The 24,822-nt window shown below is 46.8% G+C and overlaps 2 protein-coding genes across 3 annotated transcripts in view; one reads left to right on the top strand and one right to left on the bottom strand.

The window, feature by feature from the left end:
- The window catches only part of shroom3 (shroom family member 3), a 105,799-nt gene extending 93,783 nt beyond the window's left edge, over positions 1 to 12,016 (top strand). For both annotated transcript variants that reach the window (XM_063210685.1, XM_063210687.1), the window contains 5 exons: positions 974 to 1,996; positions 2,504 to 2,968; positions 4,931 to 5,033; positions 7,268 to 7,585; positions 10,981 to 12,016. In XM_063210685.1, coding sequence (XP_063066755.1) covers positions 974 to 1,996; positions 2,504 to 2,968; positions 4,931 to 5,033; positions 7,268 to 7,585; positions 10,981 to 11,346 — 2,275 coding nt within the window. In that variant the 3' untranslated portion in view covers positions 11,347 to 12,016. The remainder of the gene's footprint in view (positions 1 to 973; positions 1,997 to 2,503; positions 2,969 to 4,930; positions 5,034 to 7,267; positions 7,586 to 10,980) is intronic.
- A 7,181-nt stretch (positions 12,017 to 19,197) lies between these two features.
- On the bottom strand, positions 19,198 to 23,537 carry LOC134459012 (ankyrin repeat domain-containing protein SOWAHB-like). The gene is made up of 3 exons (XM_063211368.1): positions 21,456 to 23,537; positions 20,923 to 21,223; positions 19,198 to 20,321 (listed from the first exon to the last, which is right to left on the bottom strand). Exons 1-3 carry the CDS (start codon positions 23,191 to 23,193, stop codon positions 19,889 to 19,891), a joined length of 2,472 nt encoding a protein of 823 aa, XP_063067438.1. The 5' UTR covers positions 23,194 to 23,537; the 3' UTR covers positions 19,198 to 19,888.
- Between the last annotated feature and the right edge of the window lie 1,285 nt (positions 23,538 to 24,822).

The raw sequence follows: 24,822 nt of genomic DNA, 5'->3' as shown, positions 1-24,822 counted from the left end.
AATTCTGTTAACAGTTGTGAACCAGAGTTCTGTTGACCAATTGTCAATCCTGTTTCAGAAAGTAAACAAAACCATTCTATTGGTGACCTAAGCTGATTCTCCTGTCTTGAGTGCTTGTTGTAATCAGCTGATCCAGAGGTGGTTAAATCAATTTTCAGGCAATTTTCTGAGCCTGGGATTGAGACCTCTGGTCATGACAGACGCGTTGGATGGCACAGGCTGTGCAAATACCAAGGCATCTGTGCTCATGGGTGCCGCGAGGGGGGGTAAGGTGTTCCAGATTCTAAGGGCCCGACAGCTCTGACAGGGCCCTGGAAGGATGCTGATAACATAATTTGTCATTTTGGGGGCCCAAAATTTGAATCTTTCATGGGGCCCAAAATTTGTATCAGCGCCCCTGTCTGTGCTCATTTGCTTCTGTCTGTGACAGAGTAGTCTAAATCAGTGTGTCTCAACAGGGGTGCCGGGGCACCCTGGGGTGCCGCGGGCCCCCCTCAGGGGTGCCGTGGAAACGTGGCTGATAAATAAATTATGTAATATATAATACATATTTGTCTAAATTGATCAGTTAATGCTAGTCAGTGGAATCTTCATCTGCCATTTACACACAATAAAGTAAATATAGGTTGCCCCAGTCAGCTGCAACTTTGAACGTAGGTCGTGTGACGTTTCCAAATGTGTTACTTTTCTAAGCTTGTGGGGTATCGGATGCGATGCCATGTTACGGCTTGTTGGTTTGGGGTGCCTTGAAATGTTTCATGAATTGGAAGGGTGCCTTGCCTAAAAACGGGTTGAGAAACACTGGTCTAAATGACTGGAATGTTGCTATTGCAATACTACACAGTGCGGATATAATGGTGGATGCATGACCAACACTCTCCTACGATATTGTATGAATAATCATAGCAGATGTGCTTCTCCACTATGTCGTGTATGCTATGCTAACATCATGGCTTCTTCTTGTCTATGGCAGGTCCGTGGCCCCTGTGAAGCCTGAGAGACCGTCCTCGGCCTCAGCCGCGATGAGGAGCGACCGCTACTTGCTCAACCAGTCGGGCTCGCAGGCCAACGCGCCCGTCATGCGGCGCGACCGGCAGCGGCACGGCGAGCGCCAGAGGGCCCAGAGCGCCGCGGGCCTGGCTGCCTCTGTGGGCCTCCCCTCCCCCCTCTCCGCCGGCACCAGCGCCGGCGTCGGCGCCAGCAGTGGGCAAGACTGGCAGCAAGCCAGCGTGCGCCTCCTCTGCCCGGCCAACTTGGACCACATCACCTTCCCCTCCACGCCACACGGCGGAGCCGCTGCGGCGACGTCACAGTCGCACCCCGCGAGGAGGGCCTCCGCAGGGATGATCAGACAGTACTCCAGTGAGACCAGCACGTCGGAGGACACCGTCAAGGACTTCCCCAGTGGTGGTGGTAGTGGTGGTGGAAAATCTGCCCCACCAAAGACGCCTCCACTTGCACTTGCACCCACGCCTGCAGAGAAAGCTCCATTAGCCCCAGCCGTCGCCCCGGCTACCACCAACAACACCACCCCTCCTGAACTCCCACCCAAGACGTTCCGCGCCGGATCTACGACCCCCTCTCCCCCTCTGGTGCCGAGCCCCTCCAGGTCTCCTGAAGAGTCAGCGCAAGACCATCCTCAGCCTCCTGCACAGAAGCCGCTTCTCTCCCTTCGCATCTCAGAGTCCGCCCTGTGCTTCACCCCCGAGGTGAAAGCCCACTCGCTAGAGGATGACGTGTTCCTCCAGGACGTTCCACCACCACTACCGCCCCAAGCCCTCGCTGCCGCCGCCGCCGCCGCCCGCCCGCCGCCCCCTTCCTCCTCCTCCTCTGCGTCCTTCCGAGAGACCGACCTGACGGAGGACTTCCCCCCTCCGCCACAGGAGGAAGAGCTACTCGCCTATCATCATCATCCTCATCATCATCATCACCATGCAGAGTCCCAGATGCTGTCGTCTCCTGCTGCTGTGTCACCGCCACCAAAGTCGCACCTCAGGTACAGTGCGCTAGGACAGCATCAGTCATGCGGCGCTAATGTATGTGTGTGTGTCCACACCTCGCCCTTCAGCCTGTCCTCTGTTCTTGTTCCACGAGAAAAAACAGCAGCCGCAGCAGAAACGCATGGTTTAAGTAGAAATTGGATGGATGCATAGATGCGCCGTGTTTGATTTTTAGTTGTCTGATTTCACATTTCAATCCTGATCTAACGCGAATACAGTAGCGCTAAAGCAAACTAGGTTATTGTACTGAAATGTACTCTATTCTGTATCTCGCACTGCTGTTTTTTTCTGGTAGGCCTACAGCTCAACACAACACGACTCGGCCGCCACTTTTTGCTTTTCAAATAGGCACAACACAGCTCATTTGGAAACAAAACGTTGCGGCCGAGTCACGCTGTGTCGAACTGTAGGCCTACTAGACTGTGGAAAAGAGGCATTAGATATACATAGTTACACAAAGTCAATTTTTATGGGCTTTTTTGTCCTTTTTGTCCTTGTTTCAGTGCGGAGGCTTCAGTGGACGATCCATCCGTTTGCGATAGGAGAGCAAGCAGAGCAAGTAGAGAATCCTGCAGCCTCTCTCCGCCACCTTCACAGCCACCACTGTCTCCAGAGCCCAGCTCAGCCCAACCCGCCGGCCCTGCCGCCCCTGCTGCCATAGAGGTGGAGGACGAGGAGGCCGAGGATGAGAGCCTGGGGCTCGACTCGCACCTGCTGTCCAGGAGAGAGAGGTCGGAGGCGGAGAGGCGAGTGGAGATGCTGGCCCGTGAGCTGGTGTCCCGGGACAAGTCCCTGACCCCTCTGCTGGAGAGCTGGGCCGGGAGAGGCAGGAGCTCCATGGACATGATGGAGGAACTCTTCCCTGCCGCTTACGGCCACGGAACCCAGCAACAATGCCCCTCGTCACGGCAACAGAGGCGGAGCTCCAGCAGCAGCGGTGTGGTCGTCCATGGCGACCAGGAAGACAGGTGGGTGTGGGGGGAGGATGTGGTTGTGGTGAGGTGATGAGGAGGTGGGGGGATGGGGTTTGGCGGGTGAGCAGCGAGCAGATGGTGTGTGTGTGTATAGTGCTGGGCAGCTCCACAGGGAATTGTCGGGAAGGGAAGGGAGGTGGAGAGCGGATAGTGGAGAGAGGCTTTTATGCTGCCTTACATAACTCAACGACCAGTTCAGGTTGCTGTTAGGTGCAGCAGGCCGGCAGGTGTACAAAGGCTGCCTTGTTTGGCTCCGTGAAAATTATGGCCCCGGTTATTGGCCTGGCTGGCCCTCGGTGTTATCACAACACCGCCGTTCCGTTTTGAAGTCGTAATTATCTGATCAAATAATGCCAGGAATGCATGCCACCCAAAAAAAAAGCCTTTGCCCAAACATTAGGCAAAGCCATATCTAGTTAAACACAAGATATCGCGGTGAGTTCAGTTACTGAGGCTTTTTTCTTTTTTTGCTGAGGTCATATGATTGTGTAAAGCTGAATTTGGCTGTATGAGTCAGATCACATTTTTGCACATTCATGCAGGTTCTTGAGTCGAAGATGGCATTTGACAATAGATTTATAGATACAAGACATGACTTTATCCAGAAAAGATGTCAAATACTCAAACTGGAATTCAAAGGACCAAGGACACACTTCCTGGAGTGCTGACATACTGGTGCTTCCACCAAAGATAATACATTTAATAAAGATAATAATATTAATATACGGCTCTGGGTGCTTCTGTGTTACACCGCCATCTAGTGGAGAAAATATAGACAAACACTACTAGCGCCAACCGCCAACTTTTTACACATTTCTCCACTTCTGCTCCTCCCCATTGTTGAACTCCTTCTCTGTTTAACTGGAAATGACAAGTACATCTTTAACTTTTTCTAGAACAGTTCATCTACAGTTCACCAAAATGATCCATCCAGTGAATCAATGAATGAACGAGTGCATGAAAAAAAGATGGATGAGTGAATATGCCCTCTGGTGTATGTAGGCCTATAGTGTGAGGTGTGAGGTTAGCCGGTTACTGTAAATTGGTTTTGGTAAGCAATGAAAAGCCTCCATGACTTGAAAAGGGAGCAGTTTTTGTGTCACTGTAACTGGCTCTCAGACACAATGGTCGCCCCATTCCATCGTGTCTTCGGCACTCCGTGATGTATTGTTGCCGCGGTGACCTGCGCTGATCTCCCGGGTGATTAAATCCACTTTAATTAAGCACGCTCCGATTCTTCGGCGGAATGCGGCTTTTAAACATTCCCCTCTGTCCTGTTCTGCTCTGCTCTGCTCTGTGCTGTTCTGTTCTGTTCTGCCCGGGTTTAAATAGGCCAGCTCCTCTGAATAGCACCAAACCAAACCAGTCCATTTGCATTCCTCTATACAAAGGTGGCAGGGAGAGGGAGGGAGAGGGAGAGCAGGGTGTGAGGGAAGGTGTGTGTGTTTTTTTTTCCTTGAAATAAAAGTGTGCGTACATTCATGCAGTGTGTGTGTGTGTGTGTGTGTGTGTGTGTGTGTGTGTGTGTGTGTGTGTGTGTGTGTGTGTGTGTGTGTGTGTGTGTGTGTGTGTGTGTGTGTGTGTGTGTGCATGCGTGGCGTGCGCACGCTTGTATCTTTACATGTGTTTGTGCAGTTTGTGCAAAGAGAAAGACCTGACTGAATGGTCTGCCTGAAAGTGCTGCAGATAACAGTGAATCAATGTGCTGTTTGTTGTTGATAGCACTTTGCCTAATCACATCTGTGTGGCTATGTTGTGTTGTGTTGTTTAGAGTGTAGTGGAAAATGCGCACATCCAGCAAAAAAGCATCAGCAGGTGCCAAATCAAAAAACTGTCACATGTAGGAGCGGGAAAGGATCTGCACACTGCTGGCAAAAGACTTAATTTATTAGGAGCAACGTTTCGATCATAGATCTTCTTCAGGCATCGTGTTGTTTTGTCTTGTGGGTCCCTCAGGAGCCCAGGGGGTGAGACGGGTGAAGCCCAGGAGTCTCTGGACCCTGCCAAGAGGATGGAAACAGACCTTGATGAGGACGATACTGAGCTCACACAAAAGCAGGTAGGATACAACAGTGTTTCTCAACCTTTTTTTAGGCGAGGCACCCTTTCAATTAATGAAAAATGTCAAGGCACCCTAAACCAACAAGCCGTAACATGGCATCGCATCTGATACCACACAAACTTAGAAAAGTAACACATTTGGAGATGTCACACGACCTGTGTTCGAAGTTGCAGCTGACTGGGGCGACCTATATTTACTTTATTGTGCGTAAATGGCAGATGAAAGATTCCATTGACTAAGTATTAACTTATCAATTTAGACAAATATGTATTATATTAAATACTTTATTTATCAGCCACGTTTCCGCTGCACCCCTGAGGGGGGCCTGCGGCACCCCTGGGTACCCCGGCACCCCTTTTGAGAAACACTGGGATACAACACCCACCAAACAAGAACAAACAGAAACTCACAGACTGGCACCAAATGTGGATACAACAAGTACTTCAAAAAGTGGAAGTTTGTAAAAAGGCTATTGCTGTGTCTCGAATGGTGCACTTGTGTGCTTTGGGCACAATGTTTTAGTGCGCAATTACAGTAATATGCCATACGCACTAAAACATAAACATTGAAGTGCACAAGTGCACCGTATAACTTGTGTGTGTCTGTCAAAATTCATTTAGTTGTTAGTTTTGAAAGCTCCAATAAGAATCTAGTCGCTTACAACCAACCAAACTCATTTGAGTGAATAAAATCAAATGAGAATCTTCACAGACTTGTGTGTAAATTATTGCTCTCTTCCTTCCTCTTTAGTTGTAAGCAGTTGGACGAATTTCTGGAGCTTGAAAGATGCTTCGTCTCTAGAGACTTGTTCTAATAGACTTGCAAAGTGACATGGCAAAAAAACAGTTAATAAAAGATGAGAAATGTGGCTTTTGGCTGCATTTTGGTGATCTCACTTCATGGATATTACATTACATTGCATTTGGCAGATGCTTTATAACCAAAGCGACTTTCGTCATCAATCATAGCCAACATAACAAGCGAATACAAAGTGCACAGGAAATATACAGAACAACAAGTGCAGATGCAAAGAAGGGTTAGTTTTTTATATACCGGTATATAAGAGTATACACACAACACACACACACATACACACTAGGGCTGGGACTCGATTAAATTTTTTTATCGAATTAATCTACAGGCTTTGGAATTAATTAATCGAATTAATCACATTTTAATCGCATTTAAATATCTGACTTGAGAACAGTGAAAAATTAGTTTTTTCACATGGATTTTGAATAATTACAATAAATAAGCTTAATCTAAAAATATTATACATTTTTAAAATAAGGGAGAACTCTTCTCAATTTCAGCAGGCTGTTCACCATCAGGCGTAATACTGCCCTCCACTGGTCTAATCCAGAACTATGTAGCTATATTATACTGCGATTAATTTTTAAAATCGTGTTAATTAATTAATCGCATTGTGTGATAAATTAATCTAAATTAATGCATTAATATCCCAGCCCTAATACACACACATCATGTCAAGAGTCTGCCCTGGGGCTAGGTCATTAGTTAGATACTCACGAAAGAGGAGAGTCTTTACTTGTTTCTTGGATATGAACACCAGATATAGTCTTCAGCATTTTGGCGTGGCCCAACCCTGAGTGCCACTGTACTAGCATGGTACCGTATGTATACTGATATTTCTCATAGACGTTACCTCCACCCCAAATCTGGGCCCAGGGTGGCCTAATGGTGGGGGCACTGGGTTGCTGCCCCAACCCGGGTTCGATTCCGGCCCGCTTCATTTGCCTATCCTCCCCCCCGTCTCTCTCTCCCACTCGCTTGTTGTCACCATCTCCAACTGTCCTATCTAATAAAGCCAAAAAAGCCCTTAAAAATATATAGTATATGAAAAAAAACATGGCGGCGATCTGACTTCAGACACTTATTCCACTACAAGAGCGTGGTCAAGGCAGTATGGAGTGTTGATATCTCTGATCTCAGTTCACAAGTCTATCCTAATTTCTAATCCAGGGGTTACCAACCTTTACCAATTTGGGGCACACTTGAAATTTTCACAAATGTTCGGGGCCCCACGTCTGGCCCAATAAACAATACAACTAAAATGAATAATCAACAGCAACACAGCAACACATATAGTACTTTTGATTTTTAGAAAATGATTTCAGGGCCTGCTTCAGGGCCGCCCACCGGTGTGCCCCAGCACACAGTTTGAGAATGACTTGCTCTGATTCGTTGCGATCCCTCCTCCCGTGCTGCAGGGGGAGCTGCTTCAGGCGCTGGTGCTGAGCGTGGCCGTGCTGAAGGCGGAGAGGGAGCAGCTGGCGGAGGAGCAGAGGGCCTGCGCTGCCCTGGGCGCCGGCGTGGAGGCCCTGGTGCAGGAGAAGTGCAAGCCCAACGAGAGGGACAAGTACCGCGTCTTCATCGGGGACCAGGACAAGATGGTCAACCTGCTGCTGTCCCTCAGCAGGCAGCTGGCGCGTGTGGACAGCTCCCTGGCCACCCTGGAGAGGCACTCAGAGGAGGAGAGAGAAGAGGAGCAGGGGGAGGAGGAGACCCAGGACCATGCAGAGGAAAGGGTAGGTGACCTCCCATACAAGAACAAACTATATGAAACTAAAAGGAGGAGTAGAAGGAGCAGGAGGAGGAGATGGAGTGGGGGGTGCAGGACCACGCAGAGAAAAGGGTAGATGACTTTGTGGATTCAACACACCAGTGTATTAAGATACTGTACCATGCTCACACACGCACACAAAAACACACACACACACACACACACACACACACACACACACACACACACACACACACACACACACACACACACACACACACACACACACACACACACACACACACACACACACACACACACACACACACACACACACGTTTACATGATGTTTTTAATTCCGAATGAATAATTCCGAATTAAATAGTTCCGTCGAGTTTACTTTTATCTTTCCTTTAATTCCGAATGAAGGGGTGTTTACATGACGTTTTCAAAGCGGAATTAAGCTTTATTCAGAATTAAATGGAGTTCATTCCGAATCAAACGTCTCATGTAAAAGTAACCATTCACACAATTATTTCACAAAGGAGAGTCCCAAGCCTAGCCTGCTTGCCTAGTGCAGTGTTTTGGTCTTGATACGGCCCTGTCCTATGACATCATGTGCTGGGAATAAGGTTGGCTCATGTGTGCATGCTGTATAAGACCACAATATTATCTTATCAGCTGTGGCCGTGGGGATGATAACGCAGGAGTTCCAGTTCAGTGCAAGTACGCCAGCACACGCATGCACTAGTAGTCTCATAGACTCATAATGCATTGACAAGCCCAGTTAGTCAGTTAGTGTCGTGGTGAATTGGGGTAGCGGTAGCGCTGAGGTGTGCACACACGCATACACAAAAAGACACACACTCACACACACACACACACACACACACACGCACACACGCACACACACACACACACACACACACACACACACACACACACACACACACACACACACACACACACACACACACACACACACACACACACACACACACACACACACAGGACATTGTTCTGTTGATGTCATTGCCCAGTCATTGTCTTAGTGTTGAGAGCATTTCTTTCTCTCTCTCTCTCTCTCTCTCTCTCTCTCTCTCTCTCTCTCTCTCTCTCTCTCTCTCTCTGTCTCTCTGTCTCTCTCTCTCTCTCTCACACACACACACACACACACACACACACACACACACACACACACACACACACACACACAGACACACACACAGACACACACACACACTCGCACACACGCGCAAACAAACACACACCCCTCTGTTTCTTGATAGAGTTTCGTTTCACAGCACTCACAGTCATATCGCTCTCTCTCTCTCTCTCTCTCTCTCTCTCTCTCTCTCTCTCTCTCTCTCTCTCTCTCTCTCTCTCTCTCTCTCTGTACTGTGCAAGGGTGGTGAATAATCGTTTTCATGGGTGTGCTGTTGTTTGTGTATAACTGTGTCATCGGATCTAGAAGGCATGATGTCATGGAGTCATAAAGCAACTCAGCTCTGTTCCAGATTAGAGCCACCACAGCAACCAGATAAAAGAGTCACTGACCTCATGTCACACACTGTCTCCTGTCATTGCACAGCAGAATTCACCTTTTAAACAATATTGTTCCCTATCTCTGTATGTGACCACATTATAGCAGGGGATTATGCTGCCACTGGTTATATATAATACCTGTGTATTAAATATAAAAGCTATTCATTGTTTTAGTAATGGTGATTTGAAGCGTCACCAAATCACCGGAGGAAAAAATAACGACTACAAATGCCATTAGAACGTTGCTTAGCGATTTGATTTGACGCGACATCAAATCACCTCGGTATGACAGGCGGCGTGGAACAGAACAGCAGCCGGACAAAGCCTAACACATTTCGAGGATGGAGATATTATCCAGAGAATCCTTTAAGTATAGGTTACTGCACAGTCACTTTATTTGGGACATCTCTTGAAAAAGACCCTCTGTCCTCATGGGCCAATGAGGAATCACACAATCCTGTGTGTAGTACCATGGTAATGTACTCATGATGACACTGGCACATGTTGGACAGCAGGGGGCATTGGTGAGCTGTGCAGTGGAAAGTCATGAAAGGGCTCTGGTGTTGTGAGTTACAGGTCGTGTGTGTGTGTGTGTGTGTGTGTGTGTGTGTGTGTGTGTGTGTGTGTGTGTGTGTGTGTGTGTGTGTGTGTGTGTGTGTGTGTGTGTGTGTGTGTGTGTGTGTGTGTGTGTGTGTGTGTGTGTGTGTGTGTGTGTGTGTTTAGGGGGGATAGGGGAGGAGGCCAAAATCACACTGGCATGAGTCTGACCCTGTTCTGACTTGGACCACACCAAGTTAGCAAGTTAGTTAGTTACTTAGTTGGCCATTTTTACTGTAGACAGTTGCTTAGTTAATTACTTAGTTAGTGTACGAAAATCCATTATCAGCATAAAGCCCACAATAGGCCATCTACGTGGTTTCTCTTGCACTTAGAATGAGGCCTGTGAAAAATGTATGAAGTCATGAAATGGAACTGGAGATGCGGTATACAGCCTCTGGAAACTGTTACTTCATATACATATGTGTCATATAAGCAATTATTTTATTAATTTACAATGAAAAGCGGATAATGATTGTCTTTCGTTCTGCAATGAAAAAGTAATTCCACTCATGCAGTCAACATGGATATTACCAAGTGTTCTTTTCACCATAAAAACAAATTCAGACAACCGCATGCAAATATCTCTCACTTCCCTGCCGGGTAGTGTATTTGTGTCTGCAAATGATGTTTGCTTATGCTAGTGCATTTCACAAACGACCAATGAGCAGTCCGCCAGTCATAGTGTAATATTAAAAACATTAAAAGTATGTGTATTGTTTGTTTGTCTATGTTTGTGTGTGTTTACCTATTTGTGTGTTTGTTGGTCCCTGCAGTCCTTGGCCCAGAAGTGTAGTTATAAACGGTTTACAATTTTAAATTAAAAAATATGTACATGTCTGTCTGTGGGTGTCCTCTCCCATGGCAGTATTCCAAGAACACAGTTAAGTGATAAGCCTGGCTAACATGACCAACAGACACTGTTAAAACTGCTAATAGGTAGCCTGCAGGCATCATTTGGTCAAGGAAATGAGGACTCTAGGCTCTTATATTACCTGATTTACCACCACCACCACCACCAAGTTAACTTAACCTGGTTTACTAATGAACCATTTGTTCATGCATGCATGCATGCATTCATTCATTCATTCATTCATTCATTCATTCATTCATTCATTCATTCATTCATTTATTCATTCAGTCAGTCAGTCAGTCAGTCATTTATTTATTTATTTATTTATTTATTTATTTATTCATTTATTTATTTATTTATTCATTCATTCATTCATTCATTCATTCGTATATTTTAATGTCTATCTGTTTGTTGTCCCTTCCCAGGAGTCCCTGCAGCAGAAGCGTCGTCAGCTGGTGGCGCAGCAAGAGGACGCTCGCGAGCTGAAGGAGAACCTGGACCGCCGGCAGCGCGTGGTGCTGCGCTTCCTGTCCGGCTACCTGACCCGCGACCAGCTGCGCCAGCACCGCCGCCACGTGCGCCTCAAGCCCGCCCTGCTCATCCGCCAGCGCCACCTGGACCAGCTCATACGCCTGGGCGAGGACCAGCTGCAGAGGCTGGCCGATAGTCTCGACATCCAGCCCAACGCTCCCTCACCACCACCACCACCACCGCCTGTAGCTGTGGCGCTGGAGAACTCTGCACCTTGTATCGTGCCGGCTCCTCGGTCCACCGCGGTCACGTCGCTCTGACAGCGCCCACTTAACTGTAGCGGCTGGACAAGGACCAGAGACTGCAGAGACTGGCGGTTAGTCTCGACGTCCAGCCTGACCCGCCGTCAATATCAACATCGCCTACACCAGCAGCAGTGGCAATGGAGAACTCTGCATCGTGTATTGTGCCGCCCCCCCTGTCCGCCACAGTCACGTCGCTATGACAGAGCCCACTTACCGCAGTGGCTAGATGGGAACATCAGCCCAAACCCCCCTCATCAGTCCAAACCCGCATCAAAAACACCAGCACCAGTGGCAATGGACAGCTCTGCATCTTGTATTATGTCGGCTCCTCGATCCACCACTGCCACTGTCACGTCAATGCCCATTTATCGCAGTGGCTGCCCGACTGCCTCAATGTCTGGCCTAAAACCGCTTCACCACCCGATAACCCCACGCTCTGGCTTCCATGGATACTCACTACCCAATGGGCATGCCCTCCTCCACCCCCACCCCTGGACCAACCCCCAGCCAGAGGCTAGTCCAGTCATCTGTCTCTGTCTCCAGCTACTCAGCCACACTCTAACTCTCTACAGTGCCTGGCTGAGAACCTGATCTTCCTGCCCAGCCCACTGGCAGACATCCACATCCATATTCAACCCCCATATTCAAACCCATACTGTTCCCCCCTGATTGCCCAGCCCAGCCCAGCCCACTGGCAGACATCCACATCCATATTCACCCCCCCCCCCGCACTGAACACGTCCGACCGAGCCTGTCATGGCCAGAAACCCATACTGTACCCCTCTGATTGCCCAGCCCAGCCCAGCCCAGCCCAGCAGATACCCACTCCCCCAGGCCGTGAATGCCCGGCCTAGCCCAGTGGCAAGAGATGCACATCCACTCCCCCAGGTCCTGGTCGTCCAGCCCAGCCCAGCCCACTGGCATCCACACCCCCAGGTTGTCCAGCCAAACCTGTTGCGGCCAGACATCCACACCCCCAGGTTACGATCATCTAGAACCAGCCCATTGGCAGACATCCCAGGTGCTGATCCTCCGGCCAAGCCTACGGGCTGACATTTATTCACACCCCCCCAGGCCCCGGCCCCGGTCTCGCCCTGGCAGCTCAGGTTCACTCACTACCATTACTGTGGCCATACTGTAACTACATAGAGCCCAGATCCACAGGAGGTGGAGGATGAGGATGAGGATGAAGAACAAGGCTGGACCGACAACATTTGTGGCAGGTGGTGGTGGTGGTGGTTGGGTTGGGGGGGGAGTACTGTTTGGGTGGTCTGCTGCAGGGTATAAAAGTGCCTTTGGAGTGTGACACACAGACTCTCTCTCACACACACACATACACACACTCACACACACACACTCACACACACACACACACACACACAAACAACAACATCTACTACTACTATTACATACCACACTTTAACCACACCTACTGACTCACCGGCACCTTCGAGAAAACCTGAAAAAGGAAGACAAAAGCGTACACACCAAACACTGCTTATGTCAGCAGTTGTTGCGTTGTTTTCCCATCAGCCTTTTGATTTTTCCCACAGTGCATCATTTTTCCGGATATTATTTCACACTCATAGCCTTATTCTGTACTGTACTGCAGGTGAAATAGTCTCTGTCCAACTGCAAACTGGGCTGAGGCACAGAACATTTGCAGAGACTGACAAACAAACCTGTGGGGATATAAAAAAATAAAATACCCCCAAACAGCTTTCTCACTGTATTTCAGATCAAACCACCATGATTATTTTTTATGTCTTTTTTTCCACTGTGGCTATTGCAGAGCACTTTTTGTTGTTGTTGTTTAATTTCAGGGCAGATCAATTAATGTACGCCCTACACACATGAACACATGAAATGGAATGAGATGAAATGACTGCTGCTGCTCAGCTTCGAACCAACAAACTGGTTTCTCCACACCCTCCCAGAATCCTTCACTATGATGTCACTTTTTTTTTTTTTACATCTTTGAAAAAAAAATGTGTGTATGTATGGAACTACACCTCCCAGGCTCAGATGCTGCCACGACCAACTGCAGTTGTTATTATTATTTATATATAATAAATATGTTTGTATTATGAAAGTGACTGTACATAGTATGTGCCAACATTTGGTATTAATGTGTAAAAGGAAGAAAAAGAAGAGAGAGATGAAGAAAAACAGCATGTTTTATATTTTGTTAACCCGAAGGAAAAGAGTTATGTCTATGTTTCTTCTGAAGTGACTTTGAGAAAAGTTGGTGAGTTTACAGTGGGCCTTTTAGAGAGATACTACATTTGTACATACTGTCACCAGATCCTTAATTAAAAAAAGAACAGCACACATGCAATGGATTACAGGGTTATAATTTACCTTCATATCACCTTAATGTGCATAATGTGAGCTGGTCTCCTTTGCCTAGAGACTATAAAAACCTAGTATTGGACTAAACTGCCTTCAAACCAAAGATGGTAGATATCCCGAGATGAGACATGACCGTGATGTTGACCTGAGGGGAGGTTTGAGAGGCCCTTATGGAACCTGCTGCATACTGTACAACAGGAAAACTGCATTTCTATCTGACGTACTGCAGTATCGTCATGTCCAAAATATGGCATTATGCAGTACAATGCTGTTTAGTGCATCATTTTGAGGAGAATGCAAGCAGTTTTTGTCTAAAATATTGCATTTACTTCAGTAGTGTACTGTAGAAAAACAGTTTGCCGTTTTTGATACTGCAGAACAAAACAGGATGTTTTATAAGGGAGGAGTTAAAATACCACTTTTTGCAGTCTGTTAACATTAGCAATACACACCTGCACCTCGTGAACTGATCCCAACTACAGCTACTGTAACATGAAGTATCTTGCTTGAAGTATGTATCTACCATCCTTTGTTCAAACCCTTCTCTTTACTGCATTGTTTTCTTCCATGAGCAGTACTCTGCCTTCCCACCACCTCCTGTACGCTCGGCCAAAGTCACAACCCTGACACACTTTAAAGTTAGTCGCTACTTGTCATGTCCTAACTCAGGCGGTGACACTGAAGCACAACACGACACGGCTGTGTAAAACTACTCATGTGACTATGCCACTGTGGTCAGATTACAACACCACTTTACTCCACCACTGGAGCACTTAAACTCCTCCAACAACCTGTCAAGTCCGTTTTTACGTGTGTGTATGTGTGTGTGTGTGTGTGTGTGTGTGTGTGTGTGTTTGTGTGTGTTTTTCCCTTTTCTCCCATTTATTGTTTTTAAAAAAAAAAATGTTTTCAGAGCACCTTTTGAGCATTTACTGAGTATTTTACCACCAAGTCACAACAACCAACACCTTGACTGATAGTATGAACTGAAGCACATGACAAATGTCAACTTAAACCACATGAACTGTTAAATGAGCATACCTTACTTCTCTGCTATGGTGGCCCACTTCATTATTCATGCTTTTTTTCTTCTGAAATGGAAATAAAACACGGATGTGATTGATGGTTGGTTTTAACCATAATGAGACAGTCCCTCTTTCTTCTTCTCCTCCCTGTTTGAGAAGTGTCAACATCATTTTGGAAAATGTTTTGTAGAAGAACTCTTAACACCAGTTGCCTGAATTCCCTTCCCACTCTCAAAGCCACTGTAGCAAACATCAAGTTACAATAACACTGCAACACTGGCAAATCACAACATTTGAAGCTCTGGGGGGCCCTCATTCTTTTGGCACACACACACACACACACACACACACACACACACACACACACACACACACACACACACACACACACACACACACACACACACACACACACACACACACACACACACACACACACACACACACACACACACACACACAGCTGATTCACAGACGCACAGTGCCACATTCCTCAAATGCCTTTGTGTGCAGGGGGCATACCGAAACTAGCTGAGTGTGTCTTCAAATGTGCATCGGATACTTTGCTGCAAAGGCTGCTAACAGTAATGAAAGAAAAGAAAAACTGAACACTGAAGGCACTGAATCCTTCTAAGGGCCTCAGCTTGCTCCTTCTTGTTACCTGGGTTACCTACTTAAACGTTATGGGGTCCCTATGATTCTTACATCCCCTTGAATCACATATTAAAAATAGCTTCATCAATTTAGTGGAACATCCTTTTTTCAAGGGAATTCCTAGAATACTATAGATATTTGTTTTTACCGTATTTACCTTGTAGGTGTATTTCTGTCATGCTGTCATTACAAAAGCAGCCAAACCACTTTGTCTCAAGTTCTTGTCAGGTAAAAAAAAAATAGGCCCATGTTTCTTACAGCTCTTGGCTGATTTTGGCAAGCTGAATAGCAGGCATGACACCGGCGAGCCCACTCCTTCTCTCTCTTTCTTTGGTATTCGAAAACTCTGACCTGAAACTTGTGCGCAAGACAAAAATGGGTTCATGGTGAGTTCAGAAGAAATATGTCCTGTTAGCTACATAACAACCATCAGGGGGGAAGGAGACATATATTCTTCCTGTAGGACTGCATTTCTGGAATTGGTTTAAGCAACTCAGTGCATACCCATTCAAAAAAAGCTCTACACATAACATGCTAAATAACTCAGATATAGACGATCAGAGGCGTATCTTGCCACCAGGCTAGGCAGGCAGTCGCTTGGAGCCCCAAAGCCCCTAGACAGCAAATAACAGCTCAGACTTCACTACAGTTATGGCAGTTTTGTTTCAAATGTGCATTCTTTTCCATTTTCCCTTGGGGCTCTAGCTGATCCTATGTGGACAACACAATTCTTAGGTTGCACACACTACAAAAGTGGCCTGTCCCTTATTTTCCTTATATACTGTATGGCAGTGGTCTACACTTGTCTACAGGTACTAAAAATGATTTTAAGTGATTAATTGCAATGATTCTTGCTTAAGACACTAAACAATATCATAATGCCTCTGCATGGGGACCAAAACATGCATTAGTTTGGTTTTGATTTGGACTAATTATAATGTTCACAAGCTGAGTTTTGGTCACAACCTCAACACAAACAAAATGCTGCGCACCCCTTGAAATGTTTAGCGCACCCCCAGGGGGTGCCCGCACCCCAGGTTAAGAACAACTGCTGTATGGCACATACACATTCCATGTGCTGCAATATAGAAACAAAGTAAAAGTAGAAGTACATGTATGGTGTAAGTACAACACTATCACATGGTAATGGTAACACCAGTTATTCCATTGTACCTAATGAGGTGGCAAGGCTCCTGAAAAAAAAACAAAAAAACACATTGATCCAACCAGCTAGGCAGAATCAGGTAGGCCTGCATTGCTCTGTAACAGGGGTGGGGTGTGATTTGCAACCGGTCTTATCCACCTCCCGATAAAATTTTAATGTTACGTATTTCCACATGAAATATGACATTTTGTAAAGAAATCTTAGAAATTACATTTACAATACAATACAATACAACAGAGTCTTTTGTAAAGGTGGCCGTCTTCAATGTAGGCCTAATGTGGCCCCTCCGATGAAGACCATTCCTCACCCCTCCCTGCTCTATAGTGACTTTAGACCAGTTGCTCAGTGAAGTTACTTGTGTTGGAAGGAAAGTATGACAGGTATTGTTTTTTACTTCAGCTTTTACGTTGCGTACCTCTGACTGTAAATGGATTAAGTATGCATGCCATATGAGTGCTTACTAAGCTAACACCCACACTCAAATGGCATACATACTCATTTCATTCCATTCAGATTATGGCACGTATTATAAAGGAGGCCTATTTCTCTTATTTTTTCACTTATAGGATATTTTTAAAGGCGTTCCAGTTTTGATGTATTCTTTTTCAAATGAGTAGTAGTCCAATGGGAAACTATTTATATATTGGGCAAGTACAAGAACACATGACAATTTTACATTGACCTCTGCATGCAGGTGTAGAGAAAACAAGACACGATTAAACGACATAGCAATGCATTTTGTGAAAAAAAATATCCAGGTTTAATTTTGATGAGAACTGTAACAAAATAATTACAGCACACACTTTATACATATTATACACTGCGAGAATGGAAAAAAGTAACACAGCCGGTTACATAATAGAATAAATATTGGCCTTGTAAACACACTTAGACGGGCACTCCCCCTCTCAAACATTAACAAGCAAGGGCAAGTATGAACATGTCTGAGTGTTTCATGATCAAAAAACGTGCAGTGAAGTAAGAAAAAAAGAAAGAAAAAAAAAAGGGGGAAAAAATCAAATGGCTTGGAGAGGTGAAGTTATTCTTAGGGACAGCCTTCTCTGACAAGATGATCTTTCCGTCCTTTCTGCACACCGCCCTCCAAATTCTAACATGGCGGCACTTCCTTCCCACGACCAACCCCGCAATTCCTCCACAGATACAGTAAACACATTCCATACATCCTCAGTCTCTCTGACACTGTATATTACTCTTCTCCACTCAGAGCCATAGCAGCAAAAACATGACACCAACACAAAGAGAGCAACTGGCTCGGCGTGTCTCATCAAGTTCTGCACGGGGCCCATCCTGGTTAGCAAACAAAGGTGCTTTTCTCCTGCAGACAACTGGGGCCCTGCTGCACCACCCCACTAACTGGCAAAGCTCCAGCCAGGGCTCAAGGGGTTGGAGTGGGGGGCTCAAGCTGGGGGAAAGGGGGTCTCCACTGGTCACTCCTCAATCCTGGGTGGCTGTGGAGGTCTGCAAAGGCTGACTAACATCCCACTAACTGGCAACGCTCCAGACAGCGCTAGAGCTGGGGGACAGGGGGCCTCTCCAGGGCGTATACTCGAAAAACATATTTAAGTGGCAAACCTGGCAAAGTTCACTTACAGAAAGTGGTCATCTTAAATTAACCTGGTTTGCTACTGAACTAACTTCTTGGAATAAACCTCTGGTCTGGACCCGAGCCCCTGGGTGGCTTTCTGGCTCTGCGAGTAGTGCATCTTGACTCCTCAGCAATGCACTCTGGGAAAGACATTCCATGTTGATCTCTGGTGCAGTTTAAGGTTATTGCAGGGGAGAGAGCAGGCCAAGTTAAACATTAATCCTAAAAAAGAGAGCAGCAGGGAAACACACACAACACACAGCCAGTTTCAGCTGAGCAACACTAAGCCACAACACAGACACACAGACACACACGGTTTGAGATAGCACTAAACACAAAAAACACTCTCTGTGTACACACAAACGAAAACTAACAAACTAAGGAAGTGAGTTCTACATAAAAGAAAATACCCAAAAACAACAAAACTGACAGTCATAAGCATTCCAGTGAAAAGAGATCTTAAGGTAAATCCAGTTTGTATAAAAATGTGAATAATAATAACAAAACAGAAAAACCATGGGGCAATCGAAGCAAGTACTTTAGTAACTAACCCAGGTACTTCAAGCCATAAACCTCCTAATAGACCATCAATGCAAATTAAGGCTCAAGATCCCTCTATTAGGAGGTTTACTATTTGCTGTGAGTTAACATACCCATGTAAGTGACTAAACCGGCTTTCAGAAATATCCCCTTTCTGTGCAGACAAGTAAACACAGTAGAAGTGTGTGTGTGTGTGTGTTGTGTTAGAACTGCATTTAATTTGAGGTAAAACAAATGATTGTAAAGTGAGATGGAAACTCAGCAAAGTGCCAAGTAGAACTATCGGTCCAACTCAATTGTGCCTGCCGTCGTCCACTCTGAAACACGATTAGCGATACTTCACCCCCCTCGCCCCCACCACCTTCACCCCCGCTTTTCAAAATTCACGCTCCAAAAAGCCCTTACAGTGAGGGCTCCAGTGTCACGCACTAAGGCAGGAACCAGTTCTGACTCGCCTCACCACCACCACCAGGCCCACAAACGCCAGCCTCTCTCTTGTTCCAGTGTAGAAGAGCGCAGCTCACCAACCAGCCAAAATTAATTTGTCAAGTGTAACCAATGGCATTACAAAAACATGAGCGTTTGTGTGTAAAGATGGCCTGTCCCTCTTGTTCCAGTACAGAGAAGTGCTGTTCACCAACTGGCCAAACTTCATTCACCAAGTGTAACCAATGGCATTAAAGACATTAAATCACACACACTCTGGTTTACATCCCTTTGCAGTTGAATATACTGCAGGATCTGCATTAAGCAAGCATGTGATTTTCAATTGTCAATTTGTGGAAATCTATAGAACAATATTAACAAGTGGTTATAAAAATATATAAACATGTCCATAGCCTTGAATATCGTGTGAAATATTTACAGTGACAGGTGGGAATGCCAATGGGATCATTCCAGTCGGACAAGGCTGTCAGAGGTAGGGATTAAGTCTTGGGTAGTGGTTGGTTGTTTTCAGGGCTCTAAATTGACTTTTTCCATCACCAGCCAGAATGGCTAGTAGATGTCAATCTTACTAGACAAACACACACCCACTAATGTGTCAAAGTGGCTAGTAAGTCTGCCTCTTCTACCAGCCAAACTGAAATTTCACCAGCATATGGCCAGTTGTCTGGTGTTAATTTAGAGCCCTGGTTGTAGTGATACAATGTCTGTGAAGAGAGAATACAACAAAAGGCGTCCTTCAGTGTCGCATCAGGGTCCTTTCTGCTGGCTTTAAACAGACATCTCCGTGTGCCCTGTCAACCTTGCCAAGTGCTTGTGCTTGAACAAGGCAGCCAGAGACGAGTGCCTCTTGACTGTGGTTGTCGAGGTGGTGGGCTGCTCCGATGACCCCCCGTCGTCGTGGTGACGGTGTGGAGAGCCATCCCTGCTGCACGGCCTCTTCGCCGTCATCATCCTCTTCTTCTTCTTCTGCTTTGGTGCTCCGAGCATCTGCAGCAGGTCCGGCGGCGTGTCCTCCCCTTCCAGGTACTGCCAGGCCCTGCGCCCGCTGGTGTCCCTCAGCCGCACGTCAGCCTTGAACTTGAGCACCAGGATGCGGAGGAGCTTCTTGTGGCCGTACATGGCGGCCATGTGCAAAGGAGTGTACCCGCAGGTGGTCTTGGCGTCCACGTCCAGCGCCATGCCCACCTTGTTGACACCGTACCTAGGGGTTGTAGAAAAACAAAATCGTCATGACAACAAGATATTGTATCGTTCGCACCCTCTTAACAATACACATATTGTATCATATTGTTTGAGACCTTTGCATAGTGATACATACTGTACTAGCTACAGTTTTTTTGCCATTACCCAGCCTAGTCAGTAGAAAGTCTGAAAGTTATTTTGAAGTGAAAACATATTACCAGTAGACATATAACTCTTTGTTGTTAAGAATTAGCACTGTTAATGAGTCCAACTCCAGCATTGTAAGTGCACTGCACTCTGGTATTCAATTGTGATCAAGCATAAGAAAAATCGCAATACATATTGTATTGAATCATATCGCATGTATCGTAATATGTATCGTATCATGACCCCCCTGTATCGTAATATGTATCGTATAGTCACCCCCCTGTATCGTAATATGTATCGTATCGTGACCCCCCTGTATCGTAATATGTATCGTATCGTGACCCCCCTGTATCGTAATATGTATCGTATCGTCACCCCCCTGTCTCTTGATATGTATCGTATCGTCACCCCCCTGTCTCTTGATATGTATCATGAGGTTGTTGTTGTTGCAATTCCCAGCCCTGTCGCCGTACCACAGGGTGTTGAGCACGCGGTGGTCTCCGTGCTTGGCGATCCAGTGCAGCACGGTGTAGCCCGAGATGAAGTCCCTCTTGGCCAGCAGGCTGTGGTCGTCGCGGAACAGGGAGTAGATGGAGGGCCAGTCGCCCGACGCCGCCTTCACCATCCACTCGTGCTCGTGGGGCTCCAGAGGCACCGGGGATGTCCGCTGGACGAAGGCCCGGTCCAGGCGGCAGGGCGTCAGGCTGGAGGTGCTGGAGGCCCCCGACAGGGACACGTCTTGGCTGCTGGGCGACGTGTGGAGACCCGTGCCACCTATAGCAGAGAGAGTAGAGAGAGAGAGGTTCCATTGGCCCATTGTTTCCGGGTTCTATTATTGCAAGGGGGAGGGGGGGAAATCCCCCTTTAGGCAGACCTAAGGACGGTTCTATTCAATGCTAGTAGTATTATGACACGGCCCTTTAGGCAGACCGGAACCTGGTCATGTTAGGTGCCCATAGCAACCTATTACATTGGCATATCTCTATATACTTAAAGAATCTCTGACCTATAGGGTAGTTGACGCTGAGGGAGGAGGAGAGGATCATCAGGCGGTGCTGGCGCGCCGCCTCCGTCGTCGTGTCCTCCAGGAACTCCTGGTCCAGGCCGGCCCCCAGGCTCCGGGTCATGCGACCCCGCAGGCGCTGGCTTCCCCGATGGGTGGGCACCCTCAGCAGGCGGCCTGGCACGGCGGAGCCTGCTGGGGGGGTCTGAGCTCTGTCGGAGGGCATCTCCTGGTCCAGGAAGCCCGTGGAGCGATGGTGGTGTTGGTGATGGTGGGGGGCGCCTCCGGCCACGGTACGCACCGGCCGGTGCATCAGTGCCAGCAGTTTGGCCTCTTCAGCCCGCCGTAGTGTCTCCTTCACCTTCTCCGACGATGACGAAGGTGCCCCTTCCAGGACCCGCTGTTGGCTCAGGTTGTCGTCGCTACTCCAGGAGGCCTGTGATTGGGTCAGAGGGAACGGCCACTCACAGTCGGACCCTGCCAGGCAGCCATGGGTGGAGGACAGGGGAGTCGGGTAGAGCTCTGGGTACGAGGCAACAGAGGAGACGTCGTCCCCAGGGTAAGAAGGGTCCAGAGGGAGACTGCGGCGCTGGAACGGAGTGTTGACCGCAGCTAAGGCGCGCATCTGAGCAGTCTCACCTCTCATGCAGTGAGACGGCCGCCTCACTGGCGTTGTCAGACAGTCATTACTGGCACTCATTATCGGTTGAGCAGCTCTGGAGAGCGGTGGTGCCACATCAGCTATACATGGAGAGGAGCTAGAAATGCCCGGAGTGAGTCCCAGAGAGGAGTGCAGAGGCCAGGCAGCTGAAGCCATCGTCCCATGTCTGTATCCCTCTCCTCCTGATGAGCTCTTCTGGTACACCTGCTGCAGTAGCTCTGAGGATTGACTCAGGTCATCCAGTGAAAATCGTGTCATGTCAGACTCAGAGTGGGAAGAATCGGGAGGTGAATAGAAAGCTGCGCTGCTGCAGCCATCAGCTTCCCTCAACTGTCCCAGATTACCCATGTCACCACTATTGTGCACCTGCTGTCCTGCGGTCCCCACGGGCTCTTTGTCCCAGGTTTGTTCAAAGCTTTGTCCGCTCCCACTTGATCGTTTCGATTCAGGAGGGCTGAAAGCTGGCGTGGGCGAAGGTTTCAAAGTACGGCTGACTGGACTGACTGTGATTATCAACGATGGCGGACTCATTTCCCACGTTTGTTGCTGAGGCGCCATTTGGTCAGTTTTCTTTAAGTTGACAGTCTCCGCATTATTGTTGTTAGTTACGATACCTGCAGCAGGTAGGACGTTGTTACTCTTATTAGTGACTGTTGGTGGAACCTGATGTGGACGGTTTGTTGTCTTTGGTTTTGAACTTGCCTCGCCACCGGCTGGTACCCTTCGCCTCTCGCGGCTTCGGCTGGTGGCGGTTCTCCTCGGCGAGCGCTCTCGGTGCCTCGACCTCGAACTCTCGGGTTTCTCCTCCAGGTGTTTCGGTATGTGGCACTGCCCGCTGGCAACGTCTCTGCCTGGCACTCTGAATTTCTTTCTGAGCACGACATATGCCACTGCATCATCATCGCGGTTCACCACTGCTACGGCGTTTACAAACTTTTTGAACTGTTCCCTGTTTTGCGCACGGTCCTCGTCTTCTTTCAGGTAGTATTTGAAATGATTGAGTAAATCCGCATTTTTCACTCGTTCACCATTGCATCGTAGATAGCTCAACACCGACTCTTGGGTGAAGTCGGTTGCCATGCTGGATCTACGTCCACTTTGCTTGGGTTTCGGCTTCAAAGTTCACCGAGAGAAATGTGACAGCAGCGGCAGATTAACTCCACCCAGAGATTCTAGAACTCCACCTGCAGGTTGCATACCTGAGAGGTGAACGCCGTTTTACTTTGAGACAATCTAAAAACGCCTACATAGTTTTCAAGAGTAGTTCTGTTAATAGTTCATCAATAGAACATTGATGTTGCAAAACGTGAGGGTGTGCAGGCATCACTGTTTATTATTTTGATGCTCATTTTTAATTAGCACATGTGTGCTTATTTTTGGTCAGTGCAAGAATTTTTACACTAGTCTGAACATGTCAAGGAAAAAAAGACGCAACTCCCTCCAGTTGTGCGTGAACAGGCTATAGGCTATGAAAATAAATGTAAACATATAGTCCTATTGTATTAAAAGCAGTTTGTTTTTAAGTGCGAGACACACAGTTATAGGCCTAGACCTTCCAAAATACAGGCATGTCATCGTCGCATGATTTATTCATTCCTGACACCAAGTCTGACCAATGACCCGCTATTGGTCAACACAAAACTCTGAATTTTCACAACTAGTATCACATGTGCACATCCTCCATGGAATATCTAAGCATGATTCATTTAGTCCTGTGTCTTGAAAGCTGGCCAATGAAGATATCAACCATAGAAAAAATTAACATATTTACAAATTCATGTCAGTTTTTTTTTATTTAGCCTATTATTTTTTATATATGTCATCCACAGCTTAATAATTAATTTTACCACCCTCTGTGGGCCAGCCTACAGCTCCAGGCCACTTTATTACAATAACTGTCATGGATTATAGATTCATGGCCCAGTTTTTTAAAACTATTCCAATCATTAAATTGTTCATGTTTACATATTTTGGTCTTCCAGCTCAAAAAATCCATGAATTGGGGAATTCACATCATTAGAATATTGTAATAAAATCACAATTTTCTTCATCAAAATTCGGGTCACATCAAATCTGTTGAAATTTGGTACTTTCTACACAACACGCAACTTTCAATACTTGATTAGGACTCGTGAATCTAGGACTACAATCCATGACAGTTTAACATTATTGATGGAATTATGGAAATAAATCAACTTTTTCATGCTATTCTAATAAAGTGGCCTGGAGCTATAAAGTGAAGTGAAAGCCCAACTATGAAACTCAAACTCCCATTGTCAATGTGACACAGCACACAAGTGAACACTGCACACAATGAAATTGCATTTATGCCTCACCCGTGCAAGGGGTCAGGACGGTCCTCCGTCATGGAGGATGGGGGAGAGCACTGGTTAATTACCCCCCCCCCCCAACCTTTGGGCTACAAGTCTGACGCTCTAACCCAGGGGTGGGGAACCGTTTTATCCGGCCCCCGATATAATTTTAATGTTATTCAGCTTCACATGAAATGACATATTTTGTAAAGGCATCTTAGAAAATGCATTTGCAATACAATTACGTTATATTCAGGGAACATGTAGAAGGTGGTGTTTGTTTAAAAGGTGGCTGCCTTGAGTGCCTTCAATATAGGCCTAAAGTGAGGGGCAAAATCCTGGTTTGTGTTCATAGTACGGCCCTCGGATGAATTTGAAGTGGCCCTTCGGATGAAAA

Source organism: Engraulis encrasicolus, chromosome 11, assembly GCF_034702125.1.
Source record: "Engraulis encrasicolus isolate BLACKSEA-1 chromosome 11, IST_EnEncr_1.0, whole genome shotgun sequence".
NCBI classification, from domain to species: Eukaryota; Metazoa; Chordata; class Actinopteri; order Clupeiformes; family Engraulidae; genus Engraulis; species Engraulis encrasicolus.
This window is presented reverse-complemented; position numbering and strand designations above follow the sequence as displayed.

Coding starts and splice junctions, on each gene's coding strand:
- LOC134459012 (XM_063211368.1), bottom strand. CDS start 23,193: ATGGCAACCGACTTCACCCAAGAGTCGGTGTTGAGCTATCTACGATGC. Junction 21,224..21,455: donor CAGCGTCAACTACCCTATAG/GTCAGAGATTCT, acceptor TCTCTGCTATAG/GTGGCACGGGTCTCCACACG. Junction 20,322..20,922: donor CGCGTGCTCAACACCCTGTG/GTACGGCGACAG, acceptor TACAACCCCTAG/GTACGGTGTCAACAAGGTGG.